A 20,191-nucleotide genomic window follows, 5' to 3' on the forward strand; every position below is an offset into this window, starting at 1 on the left:
TCCTAAGTCCACATGCCGGAAGCCTACTGCCTAGCGTGGTGACACTGACACTTTAGGGGAATCTTTAAGAGGCAGAGTCTAATGACTGCTTAATCAGGCCTTTAAAGGGGAGTGCACTCTCCTGAGAGGGTTTCAAGCAAATCTGGTACCTCCCTCAGTCCCTGCTGCTTCCTGTTTGTTGTATGATGTGCTCTCCCTATCCACAGGCATTCCCCACTACTGACATCCCACCCACAACCCTCACCAGAACCAGGCAGATTCCAGAGCCATGTTCTTCAACTCTGACAACTTTGAACTAAATAACCTGTTTCTTTACCAAGCACCCATCCTCTAGCAATTGGTCATAATGCAAAGCAGGCACAAAGAGAGCTAAAATCAGACAAATTTGAGCACAAATTTACGTTCTTAATCTGGAACACACAGAGGTAGCCCCAAGCATCTCTGACAACATGGGTAAGGTTGTGGGTGGTGATATATATACCATAAAACGAGGGAAAGCATCCATGACCTTCATCAGATAGTAGATAGGGAAACGCATGCAATCATGTCAGTAAAGAAGGGGGATCTATTTACATAACAAACACTTAAGACAATCAACACAAGCAGGGTGCGGTCAAGTCTTCACAGCGCACATCTGTTAACCCTGTAAATCTTCACAGTATGGTCCTCGCCACAGCTCGCAAAGTCCAGCCACTCCGTCCCCTCTTCAGTCTGCTCAGTGCTGTCACTGCAGCTCTTCCAGGATAACCTTCTGATACCCAGGGAGTGGCTCTGGCTGCAACCAAGACAGACATCATAAGGTCAACACAAGTCATGATTACAGAGCACTCCACTGGGCTTCTACACAGTGATGGAGCCAGGCCAGGGTGTCCACGCAGCAGTCATAACATGGATGGAAGGGTAATACTCCAGTAATTTTATGCTATATTGAAAATATCTCACTCTATTTACTTTCTTTCATTTATTCATTCATTCGTTTGTTTGTTTGTTTGTTTATTTATTTATTTATTTATTTATTTATTTATTGTATATGAGTATGCACCATTGCTCTCTTCAGACACGCCAGAAGAGGGCATCAGACCCCATTACAGATGGTTGTGAGCCACCATGTGGTTGCTGGGAATTGAACTCAGGAGCTCTGGAAGAGCAGTCGGCACTCTTCACCACTGAGCCATCTCTCCAACCCTCTATTTACTTTTAAAACAGACTAATACTTTACTCACTGGCCAATGACAATGCCCAAAGGAACAATAGTAAATTTCTGTCTGAAATTTCTGTCTGTTTTAATCATCAGTAGAATTACTGAAGTGACTATTAAGTCGAACCTTTCAGAGGCCAGCAAGACAGCTATGTATGCAAAGGTATTTCCACTAGGCCAGTCCACCTTAGTTCAATTCCTGTGACAACCCAACTTCTGCACTTTCTTCTGTTGACATTGCTAAGAGTTGAATGGACTTTAACATTTTTTTAACTGGGTAAAGAAAGATGATTTGAACCCCTTGGCAAACCACACAGTCAGAGCCATGATCTCAGGGTGACCTAACTGCAGGGCGTCAGGCAAGGTAATAAACTGTACTAGCGGTTCTTGTTTCCTAGGGTCTCCCAAAAGGCAAGCCCAAAACACTACCAAACAAATGAGCCATAGCTCTTGGAAAAAGCACAATATTTTCTGTGTCAAACTTGTAAACACATGCTCAAAATGAATAAAGTCAAGAGCAAGACTCCTAAGTAGGTTTTAAGGCAGAAAGAATGAAAGACAGCACAGGACACAGATCTCACCTTCAAAATGCCAGGGGTCAGCAGGCATGAATGAAGTCTGAAGAATAGAGCTTTAAAAGCAGCCTCTGAGTGCAAATGAGCCCTTTCAGTGCAGAAGACATAAGGACAGAGTTCACAGACAGGACTCAGCCCAGGCAAGTGCGGTGAACCAGTTTATTGGGATTGTTCAAAAGAGCCTGGGAGATGGATAGGCAACTACCCACCTAACAACTGTTTACCTCTTATAATTTCAGAGATCGAGGGCCACCTAAGGCTCCCTTGAACTTCTGGTGCCCCCATCCAGAAGCATGCTAACAGGCCTGATCTGCTTCAGATCAGAGCAGGGAGTCATGTCCAACCCAGAGGAGACACAAGGTGTCATAAAGTAAAAAATCAGGCTACTGTGTGCGATGTTTTCTGAGAACTTTCTAGAGAAAATGCTTCCATGTTATGCTGACCATGACTGAGTGCTTAATGAGAGCTCATCGTTCTGTAAGGAGGAACCTGATTATTAAAGCAGCCATGAGTCACTTGGACATGAGTAAATTTCCTATGAATAGCAAGCTCTATAAATATGGGTGCTGAGTTTTAAAAAGGCAAAATATAAATGAGCAACGCTAGAAAGACCATTATTATTTTTTTTCTCATATCACAAGCTATCAAGGTTTGGGACCCTGTTCTGAAAGAGGAGCTCCAGAAGCAGCGATGAGGACCGCAGCATCAGCAGAGGCCCCAGCCTCTCTCCACAGTCGGCACTCACTGGATATGGTTCTCATCCTCTTAAACAAACTTCTGGAAGTGCTGATCATCAAATCATGCATTTCTCCCATGGGCTATTCTGAAGGATGGAACTAACTTATTTACAGAAAATGATGGGGCTTTGTCTTTTGGGGGGAGAGTTGTTTTTATTTCTTCCTTTAAATCTAGCATGTTGATACATCACATTTAAAAGATATGGAGGAACCTGGAGAAATGGATCAGCATGCAAACAAGATAACCTGAATTTACATCTCCAAGAGCGATGTAAAAGCCAGACTAGCCACATATTCCCATAACCCTAGTGCTGTGTGGACTGGAGACAGGAAGACTGTCAGAGCTTGCTGACCGCCAGCCCAGCTCTAGATTCAATGAGAGACCCTATCTCAAGTGAATGTGGAAGAGATGAATAGCAGGACACTGCTATGCTCAGAGGTCTCTTCAGACCTCTGTACATGTACAAGGAGAAGGGGAAGTGTCTGAACACACGCATGTGAGAGCGTACGCACGTGAACACACACACACACACACACACACACACAGAGAGAGAGAGAGAGAGAGAGAGAGAGAGAGAGAGAGAGAGAGGAGCACAAGCACAGACACATAAATAGACAACAGAGAGAGCCAGGTCGATGCTTGTCTCATCAACTGGGAGAAGAGGCAGGAGGATAGTTACAAGTTCAAGTCCAAAATGGACTATACATCAAGTTCTAGGCCAAGTAGAGCTATATAATGAGACTGATCAAAAAGATTCACACACACACACACACACACACACACACACACACACACACGAAGAGCATGGGGAAAGGAGGAGGTAAGAAAGGAAAGGGAAGATACAGAGATCTGGAGGGCTGCAGAGGTAACTCAGTGGTACAGTACTTTCCTAACAGGCCTAAGACCCTGGGTGGAAACGCCAGCACCACAAGATTCATCAGTTAACTACAGGACTTGGCCCCTAGGAAGCCAGTCTGAAAGTCCTGCTTTTAGTTCTGTGAATGCACTACTAACAAAAGCTAAAATTTAGTAATTAGAATACCAGCTATCTAAATAACACAGCATATTAAATCTAGAATTACTTTCATGTCACAAACCCTGCCTATCATTACAACCACAAGGGAATAATCACCAAATGAAAACTCTGAGCTCTTTACATCTTCCCATGCTAACTGGCTCCCCACACTGGGGTCATGGCAGAAGTCTGAGTACCAAGCCAGGAGCAGAGCACTGTGTTCAAGGCAGAAGCAAATAAAGAGGAATGGGGGGGGGGGGGGAGGAGGAGTTTAGGATGCTAAAGACTGGATGCCCCCAGCTGTTTCCTTTTGTAGCAAACCATGCATGAGCTACTTCAACTGAAGTAACAAAGCAGACACAAGTTTTAACAAGCAGTTACAGTGAGCACCAACAGGGCTGTGGAAGGCCTGCTCTCTCTAATCTCTCACCAGCATCAGGACACAGTCAGTTAGAACAGCATTTGAAACTATGTCTAAACAGTACAGACCTCAAAGACTGAAAAGCCCAAGAAGATGAGACACAGAAAGATATCAATGACTTATTGAAAGCTCAGGCATTAAAAACAATAAAGCAGATTAAAATGACCTCTGCCAGGATGGAGGGCATAGCTCAGCTGGGGGAATGCTTGCTATATGTATGAAGCCCTAGGTTCCATCCCAAGCACTATAGTAAAAAAAATGGGTGTGATGGTGCAGACCTGTGATCCCAGAACTCAGGACATAGAAGAGCTCCCCAGACCCCATCTTGGAAAGGAAAGAAGAGCAGAGAGGAAGGGCAATGGACAATGCTGTAATCGCAGTGCAATGCTGTAACCCAGCAGGCTAGTTAAGAATACAAAAACTCAGTCCCACACATGAGCAAATGTCATTTTAGGAGGTTCAACTTGGCTTTAAGTACCATTTTCTTGGACAGAGATTTCTGTCCCTCTATGTGAAAAACGTTCATTTGCCACCAAAGACCTATCTAATCATATGGAAACAAAATAGAGAGAAAATACCTTGGACTTGTTTCTACACAGATGGTCCAATCATTGATTTCTTGACTGGTCTTGTTCCAGGAATATATACAAATCTTCCCACTCTCTAATCCGACTGCAACGATGTATCTGTTTTTGTGGCAGGGAGACAACAGGTTGGTTTAGGATGAATTTCTCTTATCTCTACCTGTTCTTGAGTGCTTCTCCAGTGTCTCAATCGCCCACCCTGCACTGCTCTGCTGTGTCTCCAGCCTCCTCTCTGCAGAAGATGCATGCAAGTCCATCCACCTGTCCTGAGCTGCCAACGCTCACAAGCCAGTGTTTCCCAGCAGGTGCCCTGGCTCCTGTTCTCCCAGGCTGCTTGTGACAGAAAGCAAGGCAGTGCACAGTCTAAAATAAGAACTGTCATTCCTATTCCCATTTGACCACCAATCACAGAATCCTAAGACTTAAAACTTCTTAGAAGCATAAGCACCTTGAAAGCAGCAGCGACTCTGAAGGCAGGTCCACATACCAAAACAAACAAAAAGTGAGATGCTATAGAACAATCAGGTCCCATAGAAACTGACCTTTGGGCCGGGTTAAGCACAGGGCAGACACTGACAGCTGTCACAGAACTGCCCAAATCCAGGATGGAGGAGCAGGGGCCGATGGGGTGCTCCATGGGTTTATAGCTGGAGTTACACTCACCCCAGACAACCACCTAGAACACAAATCACATTGTGAGGCATTCTCTGCAAGGTTTCTAATGCTGTATTCTGGTCCTAGGAGGTTTTTGTAATACACAAAAAAGTCACAGTGTGGCAGACACAGGTTGAGATCTCAGATACAGAAGTGTACCAGAAAGCATGGAGTGTTGTCTATTAGGTTCTGTAATATACAACATGGCTCCAATGCAGTGAAATCCTGCCCATCATGTCCTGCCTACAGTTTCTGCCCTCAGAACTCACCATGTATTTGTTAGAGAAGAAACCAGTCTCCTCTTCTACACTACCTAAGTCTTAGGCAGCCAACTTGGCTATCAGGAGGACAGAACATTGACAAGATATCCTGTGTAAGACACACGGCTTCCCTGTAAGTCTAAGGATCAAGGGCTTCTGACTGGCGCACAGAAACAGAGAAGGAAGCAGACAGACAGGGCTTTAAAGGTAGGACCAAAGCATGGTTCCAAACAGGCTCTGGGAAGCACACATTTCTGAAACTGTGGCAAACGCACTTGGTCTGTTTTAGTCAACGACCCGGCCAGGTCGTTGTGCTCCCCAGGAGGAGAACAAACAGGCAGACTGGAAGAATGATACTGGCAGGCCCATGCTGATGTGCTTAATTTGGTACACCAGGCCCAGGCCAGCTCTGTTCCAGTTATCTAGACTGTTTTCACAAAGGGAAGGGCGATGAAAAGAAACACTACACTGTTCTACCAGCCCTGGAATAGGAAACTCATAAAAGCTGGTGTTTTAAAGAGCATGAAAGCAAAGGGACAACCAGGAGCCAAGGGCAGCCTCAGGAACAGGGGAGGAGTAAGTTCAAGCACAGAGTGCTCGCCGCTGCCTCACTTCCTGACTTTCTCAAGCTTCAGTCACGCTCTGCTCCTCTACTGTCACGGAATTAAAAGGTCATAATCTTCACTACCAAAACAAACAAACAAACAAACAAACAAACAGAGCTGGGAGCTGGCTGAGTCTCTAAAGTCTTGTCACATAAACACGGGAACCTCTGTTTGATTCCCAGTACCCGTGTTAAAAAAAATAAAACCCAAACCAAAATAAACAAATCCCAAGCAAGCAAGGTGTTGCACCTGAACCCAGCACTGATGAGGTCCTGGCTCAACAGCCACAAATAAAGTTCATTCTCAGGAGTTTATCACTCAGAAAACTAGAAGTGCTGTCTCCAGCCCCGCCTGCTCTCCTGGGTTCTCTCTTAACCAAACTGCTGCTTCATCTTGCACTGGGACTACCTGATAACAGAGACTGACAAAGAGTTCTTCTCTTCATACTTCAGAGAATATATTTATACAGCTTAAAATGAAAAACCCTCTCAATGTACGTATATAACGGGGAAGTCATGAACTAATCTGTAAACATCACGAGTAAGGCAGAATAATATAACTCTTAATATAACTGCAAAAACATCTCACATTTGTAAAATATTAAGTTTTTATCTTTGGTTGGGGAAAAACAATTACCTTTTTGTCTCGACTTCCAGTGAAGAAGTACTTGCTATCAGGACTCCAGTCACAAGACCAAATGATTCTACTATGCACAGAAGTGATTTTGTTGGTGAAGGCAAAGAGATTAAAAAATGGATCTGAAAATTAAAAAAAAAAAAAAAAGCCCACATATACATTGCCCATGAAGCAAGACAGGCAGCTCCCCTTCTTACCCACAGCAAGGTCTGTCAGGCAGCAACACAGCTCAGTGACCACTCCACCTGCCTACACTTGCTCTGCAGCAGAGCCAGCCCACCCTCACCACAAGCCTATGTGCACACGGCTCATGGTGCCTCCACTCTCCATGACTGACACCAAGAATCTTTTACACATTCGACTAAAGGTTAATTTATGGTTCTAAAACAAGTCTGGGATGACTTAACTGTATTCCAGAGATAGTTGCAGATTACAAGGAAAAAATACTACAAAGAGAGGAGGGAAGACAGATTTTCCCCATAATATATAAGCAGAGGGCTTAAAGGTAACGTCTAACCTATATATGGGCTATGTAACTGCTGTGGAAAAAAGAATACATTTATTAACCCATAATCCAAAAAGATACAGGAAATTAACACCTACATCATTTATAGTACTTTTGTTTTGTTTATTTCTAACATATGCTTATTTATTATTTAGCGGGTGTGCGCACCCACATGCACATGCACACGAGTGCTCGTCAGAGAACAGCTTGTAGGACTTGGCTCTTTCCTTCCATGTGTGCACTCCAGTTACTGAACCTGGTCCTCAGGCTTGGTAGCAAGTGCTCTTACCTGCTGAGACGTCTTGATGGCCCCAGCACTTCACCATTTAAAACGAAGTGCTGTAAATTAGGAAGTCACTAGGATGTCAAAGGGAAACAACTGCTCCTGATGTACAGCAGTGTTACATCCTGACAAGTGGATGTGAGTTGAAAACTATTAAGTCGGAATTCCCCAGTCTACTGAACGTCCCAGCTTACCCATGCTCTGCTGTGGAGTAGTAACTTTCACCATGACAGCTGTGGGTCTACTACCCACATCACATGCCACATGCCACATGCCACATGCCACATGGCTAAGCCCAGGAGGAGATCAAGATCCAAAACCTGAAATATGGGGCTGGAGAGATGGCTCAGAGGTTAAGAGCACTGACTGCTCTTCCAGAGGTCCTGAGTTCAATTCCCAGCAACCACATGGTGGCGCACAACCATCTGTAATGAGATCTGATGCCCTATTCTGGTGTGTCTGAAGATAGTAACAATGTACTCATATGAATATAATAAATAAATAATTTAAAAAAAAAAAAAAAAGCCCTGAACTATGGTCTGTACTGTGGGCCTATCACCTTCACATCACTCTGAGGAATGATCTGTGTCTGACCGTGCCTGCCCCTCTGCAAATAATAAACAATTAAATCTCCAAAGGAAAAAGGTTTACATAAAGCCAAGTGCTCTCCAGTTGCCCAAGAGCACTGAACCCTCACAGGCTGTCTCCACCCTGCTATCTTTCTCTTCATTTCACAGCTGCTAAAAGTGGACAAAATGGACGTGACAGCCTTACTGATAACCTTCAGGACACAGGCTGTTTTACCGAACTCCGCTGAGGTCACATCCTGCCTCTTCCACAAAGACCAGGTTCGATCTCTGGACACAGCCAGTAAGAATTTGTCATCAGGTGAGAAGGCCATCTGTGTGACGGTCAGAGTGTGGAAAGCAAGACTCTGCACTTGTTTCCAAGACTCTGTGCTCCAAAGAATGATAGCTGCGTGTTCCTTCTGAGCAGCCTGCAGGGCAGAGAGGAGACCAGGACACCAAGGAAGCAGAAACAAACCAAAAGAACACATTTAAAATAGTGTGGTGTCTCTCTGTGGGTCTATTTTAATACACCTCCAACAAAAGCCTCCAGAAAACATCCGGGATGTTACACACTATCACAGAGACGAATTTCTAGGAAAAGGTGGAGAAAAGTCAGACTAGAAAAGATGACTCCTCAGGGACCCGGCACAATGAAAACATTGTATAACAAAAGTCATGTGTGTTAATTGTGTGATGACCAGTTTAGAAGTCTCTACTGTAGTGAACAAAGGAGTATCACTGGACAGAGTCACTCCACAACAACAAATAAACTAATGAAGAGGTCATCACCCTATTCACAAACCTACCAATGGAGCTTCAAAACACAGAATGAACTGAGATGGAAAGGTGAATAGCCTAAGTATAGCCAGAGACCTCAAACTCCACTCAGGACAGCAAAGAGAATAAACATCTTAACACACACACACACACACAGAGAGAGAGAGAGAGAGAGAGAGAGAGAGAGAGAGAGAGAGAGAGAGAGAGAGAGAGAGAGAGAGAGAATGAGAATGAAAGGACTGGGCAAGGAAAGGTATTTTTAGTAGGAAGAATAAAAAGATGGCATCTGGTGATTTGCATGAGATGTCCCCCTAGTCTGGGCATTTGACTACTTGGTCCTGAGCTTATGACTATTTAGGGAGATATAGAAGAATGGCCTTCCTTGCTAGAGGAAGTATGCCTTGATGGAGGGCTTTGAGGTCAAAAGACTCTCCCTATTTCTCTGTTTTCACCAAGGATGCCTGCAGACACATTTCTCCACTATGTGGGTGATAGATTCTTGTCCCTCTTGTTTCCTTCTATAGTTGCCTTTGTCTTGGTTTTTACCACAACAATAAAAAACCAGCATCACTAGTGATGCTGCAGCTACTGAAGTGGTCCTATGGGATAGCTGGGTAACAGCTTATTTAGCACCCATTAAAGGACTCACATATAGTGTGGTGGTTTAAATGACAATGGCTCCCCCCCCCAGGCTCATAGATTCGAATACTTGGTCATTGAAAGATTTAAGAGGTGTGGCCTTGTTGGAGGAAGTGTGTCAGGGGGTTGAACTTTGAGGTGTCAGGGCCCAAGCCAGTCCCAGTGTCTTCCTTTCCTGCTGCCTGAGGATCCAGAAGCAGAATTCTAAGCTTTTCCTCCAGCACCATGTCTGCCTGCATGCTGCCATGCTTGCCACCATGATGAAAATGGACTGGCCCTCTTGAAACTGTAGGCCAGCCCCAATTAAAGGCTTTCTTCTTATAAGAGCTGCCTTGGTCTCTTCTTGGCAATTGAATACTAAGTTAAAACCTTAGTTTTTACTTAAAACTAAGTTAAACTAAGATTTAAAACTAAGTTAAAACCTTTCCCCCAAAAACCAACTCCATCAGTTGTCTTACCTAGAAAATCTATAAAGTTTTACAAAACTACTGGAGGGGCTTGGAGAGAGAGCTTGGTCAAGAACACTGGCTACACTTCTGATTCAGCTCCCAGAATTCACAAGATGGCTCACAACTGCTTCTAATTCCAGAACCAAGAGATCCACTGCCCTCTTCTGGCCTCCACAGGCATGCATGAATATGGCACACAGACAGACATTCACGCAAATATTCATATACATACAAAATCTCAAAAAGAGCAAATCCAGTTTTATAAGCTAATCAGGAAAATTGCAGAGAAGAAGATCCTCCCATAAGGCTCAAATTGCTCATGTCTTAAACCAAAGAAAACTACACTGGTTTGCTGCTGCTTTGGGTAGCCCCAGCTGGCTTCAAATCTACGGCTGTAGCTGAAGCTGACCTTAGGTTCCTGCTCTTCCTGCCTCTACCTCCCAAGTACAGAGATTGCAGGTGTGCACTATCACTTTAAAAGGCTTTTCCCTTTATCTATTTCTCATGTCTGTAAGTGTTGGTATGGGGAGAGGGAGTCATTTGTGGAGGTCAAATGGCAACTTGTAAGAGTTGGTTCTCCTGCTACCACGTGGATACTAGTGATCAGACTGTCCTAATGGTACGCCTTTACCTAATGAGCACAGCACTAGTCCTTGATAAGTTCTTAACAGACTTGTATTAAACTGAGTTGAATAATATGTAGAAAAATGGGGTTTGGTTCTAGGAATGAAAAAAAAAAAAAGGTTAAAAATCATGGTAGCTCATCCCTTTAGTCCCAGTAATTGGGGAATAAAGGCAGGTGGACCTCTCTAAGTTCAACACCAGCCTGGTGTACAAAGTAAATCTTCTTGTCTAAAAAAAAAAAAAAAAAAAAACAACAACAAAAAAACCCCAAAATATATAGGAAAAGGGTAAATCTCACCAATATGTGCTGAGACCTGAGACCAGACACCAAAACCTCTAAGCTTTCCGGAGGCTGTGATGTGAGCAGCAGAAGGTACAGCATGAGGTGGACAGGGAGTTTAGACAGTGAGAGCTATCTTTCCTTGAATCTAACATTACTCTAAAAGGTCATCCCTAGGGGAAATTAAAGACTTGTATAAAGAAGGGGCATTATTCAGATTGTTAAAATTCTCCTCAAACTGATCTACAGACTCACTGCCATCCCCACAAACTGCAGAAACTGTTGAGCTAATTCTAAAATCACACAAAATAAACCAGAAGATACAGTTGGACAATTGCTTTCCTAACTTAAAGATATTTTATAAAAATAACACTTGGCAGGAGAAGCTCACAAGACCTCACCCCTCTTAGGAGCTACAGGCCTAAAATGGCTGCTGAGGAATGTCTTTCTTTCAGGTGAGCAGGACATGGCGTTTACTACTGAGCATGACTGGAGGGTGGGGGCAGGACCAGCACACAGAAGCTCTCAGCACAGCCATCAGGGATGAGCCACATCTCAGCTACATCTTCAAGTCCGTCTGCACTAAACTTGGGGAAGCCAAAGTTCTCTGTAACGTAGATCTCCCAGTGGCGAGGGAACTTGACCTTGGCCCTCAATCACATGTTCTTTACTCTGCATCTTGGTGTAGACAGACAAAATGACTCAGCCACTGTGCTCTGGAGCATATCTGTCTGGAGCCTCGACTGGGGACAACATGAGACCCCAAACATACATATATACCAGCCAACTCTGACTCCAAGGCCCCTCATGACAACACCAGCAACAGGCTACACTCTCCTGGGGAGCTGCTGCTGCAGCCGCTGCACACCTCTGGAAGGAAAAGACCTGGGCAACCTACCTGGCTGCCAAGGGCATTCTCTTCAGTGAGGTGAGCTCTGGAAATATCATGTGTATATTGTTTGTATGTGTGCATAGGGATCAATACCCCCAAACCCAAACTGTTCAAGGATAAACTCTAAGAATGATTCTAAAATTGATTTAAAATGTAATCATGTTCTTAAAGAAAGATGAGAAGAAAATATAAGAAAAAGATTCAGAAAATGGCACCTAGAAGGGTTGTTTCATGCGGACTCTACCCATATCTGCTGAATTTACAAAAGTCCAATGAATGTAATTACCTGTGACCAAGTCAAATTAAACATGCACACACCACAAACACCCTACCTTGCAAGCAGAGGCAAGTAGAGTCTTCGAATTGTTACAAGCAACACAAAATATCTCATAGCCATGTCCATACCTAAAATTTAAAGAGACAGCATAAGTCCTCTGTATTACTAATGTACTTGGTTTTACACTGCAAAACAATTTAAAGTGAAAAGGATCATCCCCTCAACCTAACTCACAGTTCCTTAAAGGAATATCACACTTTGCCTAGGTAACTATTTAGAGGAAGAAAACGGAACCAGAGAATAACAATAGCTTCCAAAGGTAACATCACTCCACATGGGTTTTCATGTCTAATGCCACCAGCCTAAGAAACCACCATGGAAACATGTTGCTGGGAACCGGCTGAGTAACGAACAGAAACTATGCTGTGCCTCTCTATCTGGAAAGTTAACACCAACCAACCAACAAACACAATAAACAGCAATGTAAACAGATAACCCAAACCAGAATGAAACCCCATGGGGTCTCTCACCCCTGTGAAGCTCTACTGGGCAGGAGGACAATGTAGGCAGGAGGAAGGGGAAGGTCAAAGCCAAGTTAACTCAAGCCAAGACTGACTCCACAGACAGTTCAACTTACAGTTTCTGAACCTCAGGCCACAGGGTATTCTGCAGAAGATGATCCTCAGTGGGGGGTTCTACAAGACATTTTTAATTCTCTAATACATTTTGAATACCATACTTTTTCCCCCATCTTTAACCAAATAGGAAGTAAAAGCCATAGTTCTCCTTTAGGTCCACAGCCAGAGTAGACTGTGTGTGCGCTAAGCATTTCATTAACTTGTCGTTTTGTCATGTCTTACCACTAAGGACGGCGGGCTGGAAGATCACCTGGGGATACCCGAAGGCAGGGTTTAAGAGCTCCTCCTCCTCCTCAAAAGGCTGAGGGGCCAGGTCTCCTGGTTTAGAGAAACATGGATAGCATGAGTAGAGGTGCCGTGACAATGCCTCGAAGCTGCATGTCAGAGAGCAGCAGCCTTCCGAATAATCACTTCAGTGCTGCGGCCATGTGCCTCAAATGCATTTCTACTCTAGGAGTTTCCACAATGGCTCCTGAGGTAGGCATGAAGTCCATGAAGATTCTGTTTATTGTTTTTCACCTAGCTATTTGCAAGATTTTTTTTTTCCAGATATAACTTTCACGCTGCTCACAGTCTCACTGGTCACTCAACAGCTCTGTGAAATCCTGTGAGAATGGCTCCTGTGTCAGCGGCTACATGTGAACACAGCAGTTATCACAAAATACGAGGTTTTAAAACAGTCATACAGGAACACCGGGCATACATTACACAAGTCTGTAACTAAGTTTTAAGTACTAGAGCCATTCAATAATTTTGGAGACTAAATCCTTACCCTGAAAGATAGCTTTATTTGATAGCCCTAATGGAGGAATAGTGGCTCCTTCTGGAATATCATCATCTTCCTAGAATGAAAAGCACAATATGTACATTTCAGACACTAAAAGTCACTGATATGTCAAGTACCACAAAAAAGTAATGTTCATAAATACTGAAAACAATTCCAGCCTGTTGTGTGTGGCTGCCATCTTTCCAACTCCTCAACTGGCAGATGCCACCCCAAGCAATCCGTCTCCAACTGACAGGTCCTACCACCATCCCACCTCTGTCAGGCCTTCCTAAAGCTCTCTCTGGAAGCTCCTCAGTTCCCCATGGGGCAGTGGGCTGCAGATTCCAACTGGTACAGTAGGCTGAAATGTAAGGCCAAGGACTCTGGCCCCCAAAGGCCTCACGGGCCCCCAAGACAGAATAGTAGCCCCAAAAGGTACTATCATGACATTTTTTATTATATATATGTAAATAACTTAAAGCAACTTTTACAATTCAGTGAAATATGATCAGAAGAGGCAACTCTGCCTAGAGCCTACACTCACATGTGAGCCATCTGCTAACCATCAGAAATGATATGCAACCATATGCCGAGTGCTTACCAATTCAGTTTTACACACATGATGGAAGTAGACATGAGTGATATGATCTTAAAACACCAAAGGGATGAGAACGGCCACCTAGCTGGGGCATGTTGCATGCTACCCATGCACTGAGGAAACGGGTAGTGAGAGGCAATCCTGCACTCATCATGAGGACAAAGTCTGTGTTCAAGTACACTGAACCAAGTATATGTCTGGGCTAAATCTTTCCTAGAATCCCAGAAAATACCACTTCATTCCCTAGAACTCGACAGGCCCTGAACCTGCTCTCCTCCACCCACAGAGCTCCCTCTGGATCCCTCAGCAGCAGCAGCAGAATAGGAGAACAGAAGCAACTGCCTTCAGCAACTGAGACAGCTGAGGCAGGAAGCGCTGCCAAATGAAGCTGAAGGCATTCACTCCCCATCTCTGCTCACTCCTGCCTTTCCCACAATGCTGCATTCTTCTAACAGCACCATAGGAGTGATTATGACCCACCACCTAAAGTCCTCCAGAACTTTCCGTCAACTCTCCAGTTCCCTCTTCAACAGCCCCAAAGCTCTGGCTTCCCTCCCTGACCCTCCTACCTTATACCTGTGACCCAACTCTCAGTAATAAAGTATAAACAGGCACTTATGTGCACTAGAACCACTCTCTATAGCCAAATGTCTTCCCACTTGATTTCCATTACTTTACTATTTTATTTCTTTGTTTGTTTGATTGGTTTTTTTGGAGACAGGTCTCACTATGTGGCCTTCACTGACCTAGCACTCACTATGAAGACCAGGCTGACCTTGAACTCATACACATCTGGCAGCCTTTGCTTTCCAAGTGCTGGCATTAAAGGCACACACCACCTATTTCATAATCTTATAATCCACATTATTTATTATCTTTAGTACTAGAACCATGGACCATGTACATGCTAAGTAACCCAAGCTGTATTTTAAATCCAAATTCAATTTTTTGAAGTACCCCAAATCTTATGTAAAAAGCAGACATAAATAAACAAAAATAAAAATTGTCCCAGTAAAACATTTTCACTGGGACTAGACCAATGGCTGAGTGGTTAGGAGCACTAGCTGCTCTCCACAGAGACACTGGGTTCCATCCCTAGCATCCACATGGTGGCTCACAAACATTTGTATGTACCTCCAGTTCCAAGGATCCTCCTCTTCTGGCTTCTTAGGGCACTGCATTCACATGATACACAGACATGTATACAGGCCAAACACTCATACATACAAACCATAGTAACTTTAATTTAAAAAAAAATTGTTCATTATTCTAACTGTTGACCTCTTTCTTCCACAACTTATTTTCCTATCATATGATAGAGTTATTAAGCCAGAGGTAGTGGCACATACCTTTAATCCTAGCACTTGGAAGGAAGAGGAAAGTGAATCTCTGAGTTTGAGGCTAGCCTGGTCTACACCAGCAAGCAAATTAGAGCCCAGTCAAGGCTACATGAGACACTGTCTCAAAAAATTAAATAAAAAAAAAGAGATGCAGCAATTAACTCTTCCTATGCCATTAGTTCAGTGGCCCACTTCTGCCCTACAGAAAGACTGGAGTCTTCATCAAGATAGGATTCCTGTCATGTATCACTGGATCCTGTCACCCACTGTAGAGACAACATATGACTGCCATGTCTCATGAACATGATATTGCTGCTTTAGTCTTGAACTCATTTCTTACACAAAGATCTGTGTTGGTTTGTTTATTTTAGAGTTATTTTCTGTCATAAGTATTTAGCCCACATGTATATATGTGCACCACATATGTGCCTGGTGCCTGTGGAGGTCAGAAGAAAGCACTGGATCCATCCCCTACAACTGGGATTAAGGAAGGCTGTGAGGCCCCACATAGGTGCTGAAAATGAAACTCGGGTCCTCTGCAAGACCAGCAAGTGCTGTTTCCTGCCGAGCCATTTCTCCAGCCTGTCTTTAACATTTAAATCACCACATGCCAGGGCTCCCATAAAAGTCTATGAAACCTAAAACACGATTTAGCTTCTTTTCTGCCTGTACGCTACCTCTAAACTAGAGAAATACTCACATCATAGATTATGTGATTCAGTGACTGTTGGGAAATGACACTAAAATTTTCCACAAAATTCCGAGGAGCAGAAAAAACACGAAGAACTTTTTCATCTGCTCCAGACACAAACTGAAACCGATCAATCATCGCCAAACACTTGAGGTTATATCCATGTATCTGAGGCCTTGCGATCTCATGCCAAGTGACCTAGGGTTAAAACACAGCACATACAATGAAAACAAGCCCACACTTCAAAACTCAGTCCTCTTCAACAAGCAAAACACAGAATGCAAAACTTGCTACTGGGAGTAGTTCCCACTGCCAGTGATCCAGTGGTGTGCAGTGACGTGGAATGCGTGGCAGCCTGAGCCTAAGCATCCTAATGCAGGCTACTCACCTGGGAACCATCAAGGAAGCAGGCCCTGAGTTAAGGAGGAGGATGTCTTACCTGTGATCGGCCCTTCTTCTTCCATGGAGCAAAAAGGCGAGTTGTCTGATCGGTGCTGGTAGTGATGATGAACTCTCCCTCTGGATCCCAGATGAGGTCCTGGACGCCATCAAAGTGTCCTGAGATGACAATGTCTGGACACCACTGCCTCTGCAATGAAAATGAGCATACACATAACCAAAATAAACAGGGACCACTAGGAGGAAAGCTGCAAGGCAAAACATTTAAGGCCAGATCATAAAATAAAAGGAGCTGTTTCCCAACCAAAGACATTAATCTGTAACATCCAAATGTGTGTTGTAACCTTTAAACCAGTAATTGTGGAAAATTTCCCAGCAGCCAGATGGCTTGATGTTATCTGTCTATCAACTCTCCTGTAAAACAGGTATTAAAAAATGACCACCGTCAACAGAATGATGGACTGGGTATTAGGACTATCTTGTACCTCACTGGTACAATTAGGAATAAGTATGCTCTAATTGTATTTTGAGAGAAAAGTTTTACTTTAACAGGAAGAGTGATATGTAGGAGGAGCTAAGTGGGAAGGAGTATTGAGAGGAAGAGATGGAACAAGGAGAGAAGATGAAGAAGAGGAGAAGCTAGGTGATGAGAGAGAGAAAGAGAGAGGGGGCATGGAGGCAGATGTTCACAGGTCTCCACCAGTCAAAGATAGTTTTTATATCTAGGTTGGGTATTGGGTTACGCTTCTGATTGTGCATTACCAAACTTATAAACCCTTTGATTAACATTTTTAAAAAATTGTATAAAAGCAAAAAGGAAAGGGGGGGCATGGGACAGGGGTTCTCTAGGGGAGGGGGAAATGGGGAAAGTGGATAGCATCTTAAATGTAAATAAAATAAAATAAGAAAAAAAAATGACCACCGTGCAAACGAATTAGGATTAAATGAGTTTACACTCATGAAGTATGCAATGACAGCACATACTATATGCTTGCTGAACAGTTATTAAACTCCACAGTGAAGAAAGATTATTAAGCAAACTGAGACTGACTGAATGTGAACCTAAAGGAATGCTATATTACCTCTAAACCCAGCACTGGGGAGGCAGAAGCTGAGAGATCTCTGTGAATTTGAGGCTAGCCTAATCTACATAGAGCGCTCCAGGACAGCCAGAGCTAAAACAGAGACACCCTGTCTCAAAAAACAAAAGTTAAAGGACCCGTGGGTACAAAGGACAGAAGGATAAATACATCATGTTGGTAGAGCTACTCGGCTCACAACCAATGGCTTATGCTCTAAGATCAAGAATTGACAAATGGGACCTCATAAAACTGCAAAGCTTCTATAAGGCAAAGGGCACTGTCAATAAGACAAAACGGCAACCTACAGATTGGGAAAAGATCTTTACCAATCCCACATCTGATAGAGGGCTAATAGCCAAGGTATACAAAGAACTGAAGAAATCAGACTCTAGACTATCAAATAACCCTATTAAAAATGGGGTACAGAGCTGAACAAAGAATTCTCAAATGAGGAAACTCGAATGATTGAGAAGCACCTAAAGAAGTGTTCAACATCCCTAGTCATCAGGGAAATGCAAATCAAAACAACCCTAAGATTCCACCTCACACCAGTCAGAATGGCTAAGATCAAAAACTCAGGTGACAGCAGATGCTGGTCAAGGATGTGGAGAAAGAGGAACACTCCTCCATTGTTGGTGGGACTGTAAGCTGGTACAACCACTCTGGAAATCAGTCTGGCGGTTCCTCAGAAAATTGAACATACTGTTACCTGAGGACCCAGCTATATCACTCCTGGGCATATACCCAAAAGATGTTCCAACATACAACAGGGACACATGCTCCACTATGTTCATAGTAGCCTTATTTATAAAAGCCAGAAGCTGGAAAGAACCCAGATGTCCTTCAACAGAGAAATGAATACAGAAAATGTGGTACATTTACACAATGGAGTACTATTCAGCTATTAAAAACAATGAGTTCATGAAATTCTTAGGCAAATGGATAGAACTGGAAAATATCATCCTGAGTGAGGTAACCCAGTCACAAAAGAACACACATGGTATGCACTCACTGATAGGTGGATATTAGCCCAAAAGCTATACCTAAGATACAACGCAAAGACCACATGAAGCTCAAGAAGAAGAAGGAAGACCAAAGTGTGGGAGCTTTGGTCCTTCTTAGAAGGAGTATCAAAATATTCAACCAGAGCTCCCAGGGTCTAAACTTTCAGCCTGGGAAAACAAAGGGAGAGACTCATGGCTCCACCTGTATAGGTAGTTGAGGATGGCCTTGTTAGGCATCAGTGGAAGAGGAGGGCCTTGGTTCCTGAAAGTTTGGATTCCCTAGTGTTGGGGAATTCAAGAGCAGGGAGGCAGGAATGGGTGGATGGGGTGGGGGGGGTGGGGGCACACCCTCATAGAAGTAGGAGGAAGGGGGATGGGATAAGGGGTTTTGAGTGGGGGGAATGGAAGAGGGGATAACATTGAAAGGTAAATAAATAAAATATCTAATAAAAACAGGATAAAATAATAATAACAATAATAACAGTAACAACAATAACAACAGCAATAATAATAATAATAATATTTTCTGAAATAGGGCCTCATGTAACTAAAGCTGGCCCCAAACATACTTTACTCCAGAAGGCTGACATTGAACTCTTAATATTTCTATCTCTGCTTCTAAGCACTGGAATTACAAGCATGAACTAACATGCTGACTCAATAATTAAACTAAGTTATATCTTGTAAGAACACATGGCAGAGAAATAATATGAATTCCCCTACTATACAAGTACGGGCTGTAAGGTTAGGCTCTGATGGGTGTCTATAACCAGCTCTGAGTGTTAGAGACAGAACTTCGCGACTACCAGTCCAGTCTGCTAATAGCACCTCCCTACTTGTTCATTAGAATCAGCCTGGGCTGGAAGACGGCTCAGTGCTTCCGAGTGCATGCTGAGCACTCGTGACGCCTGGAGCTCGGATCTCGGCAGCCATGAACAATCCAGGCATACTGAAAATGTCTGCAACTCCAGCTTTCAAGGGCTCTCCTGGCTTCTATGCACATGTAGGTGTAAACACCGACATATACATCTGAGCACACACTCACACAAACATACATGCACACAAAGCAAATCTTTGAAAAATAAAGACTATCAATCTTGGAGGATTAGAAAGATGGCGTACTGGTTAAGAGTATGTACTGCTCTTCCAGACCACTCAAGTTCAGTACCCAACACCCATGTCAGCCAGCTCACAACCACCAGTTTCCAACAAATCCAACAGCCTCTTTTGGCTTCCACTGGCACATAGCCACACATAGACACATAAAAATAAATCTTAAAAAACTCCATCTTGATTAAAATGAACAGCTCATGTGTGGGGGCTGCTAATCGGAGGGAGGCCACGCGAGTACCTGGTCTCAGATATGCAGGAACTCTGCTGTCTGCCCAGGTTTGCTGACAATCTAACTGTTCTAAAAAACAAAGTCCATTTAAAACCTCCTCAGCCCCACACTGTGAATCCTATGCACAGGCACAGTGAGACTGTTTACAGATTTGAGCGCCTCCTTCCTCATCTTGTGTGCAAAGGTCCTCAAAGACCAGCTGAGTTAAAGAAACAAGAGTTCACCTTAAAAAAATATTTCCTAAACTAACAACATCACACGTGGACTTACTGGTTGTTGTAACTGAGGAAATAATCCTAAAGGCTAAGTCCAAATGGAGGCTGGAAGACAAATTCTCCAATAAAACAAGA

General features: G+C 43.5%; 1 protein-coding gene across 1 annotated transcript in view; it reads right to left on the reverse strand.

Annotated features, from left to right (window-relative positions):
• Window positions 1-384: 384 nt before the first annotated feature.
• The window catches only part of Elp2 (elongator acetyltransferase complex subunit 2), a 35,503-nt gene continuing 15,696 nt past the window's right edge, over window positions 385-20,191 (reverse strand). The window contains exons 12-22 of the mRNA XM_034518237.2: window positions 16,454-16,603; window positions 16,024-16,212; window positions 13,392-13,461; window positions 12,842-12,937; window positions 12,619-12,676; window positions 12,037-12,109; window positions 8,279-8,471; window positions 6,687-6,808; window positions 5,074-5,207; window positions 4,526-4,633; window positions 385-775 (exon numbers count right to left, since the gene is read on the reverse strand). Coding sequence (XP_034374128.1) covers window positions 622-775; window positions 4,526-4,633; window positions 5,074-5,207; window positions 6,687-6,808; window positions 8,279-8,471; window positions 12,037-12,109; window positions 12,619-12,676; window positions 12,842-12,937; window positions 13,392-13,461; window positions 16,024-16,212; window positions 16,454-16,603 — 1,347 coding nt within the window. The 3' untranslated portion in view covers window positions 385-621. The remainder of the gene's footprint in view (window positions 776-4,525; window positions 4,634-5,073; window positions 5,208-6,686; window positions 6,809-8,278; window positions 8,472-12,036; window positions 12,110-12,618; window positions 12,677-12,841; window positions 12,938-13,391; window positions 13,462-16,023; window positions 16,213-16,453; window positions 16,604-20,191) is intronic.

The sequence above is a fragment of the Arvicanthis niloticus genome, chromosome 14, assembly GCF_011762505.2.
Source record: "Arvicanthis niloticus isolate mArvNil1 chromosome 14, mArvNil1.pat.X, whole genome shotgun sequence".
Classification (NCBI taxonomy): Eukaryota; Metazoa; Chordata; class Mammalia; order Rodentia; family Muridae; genus Arvicanthis; species Arvicanthis niloticus.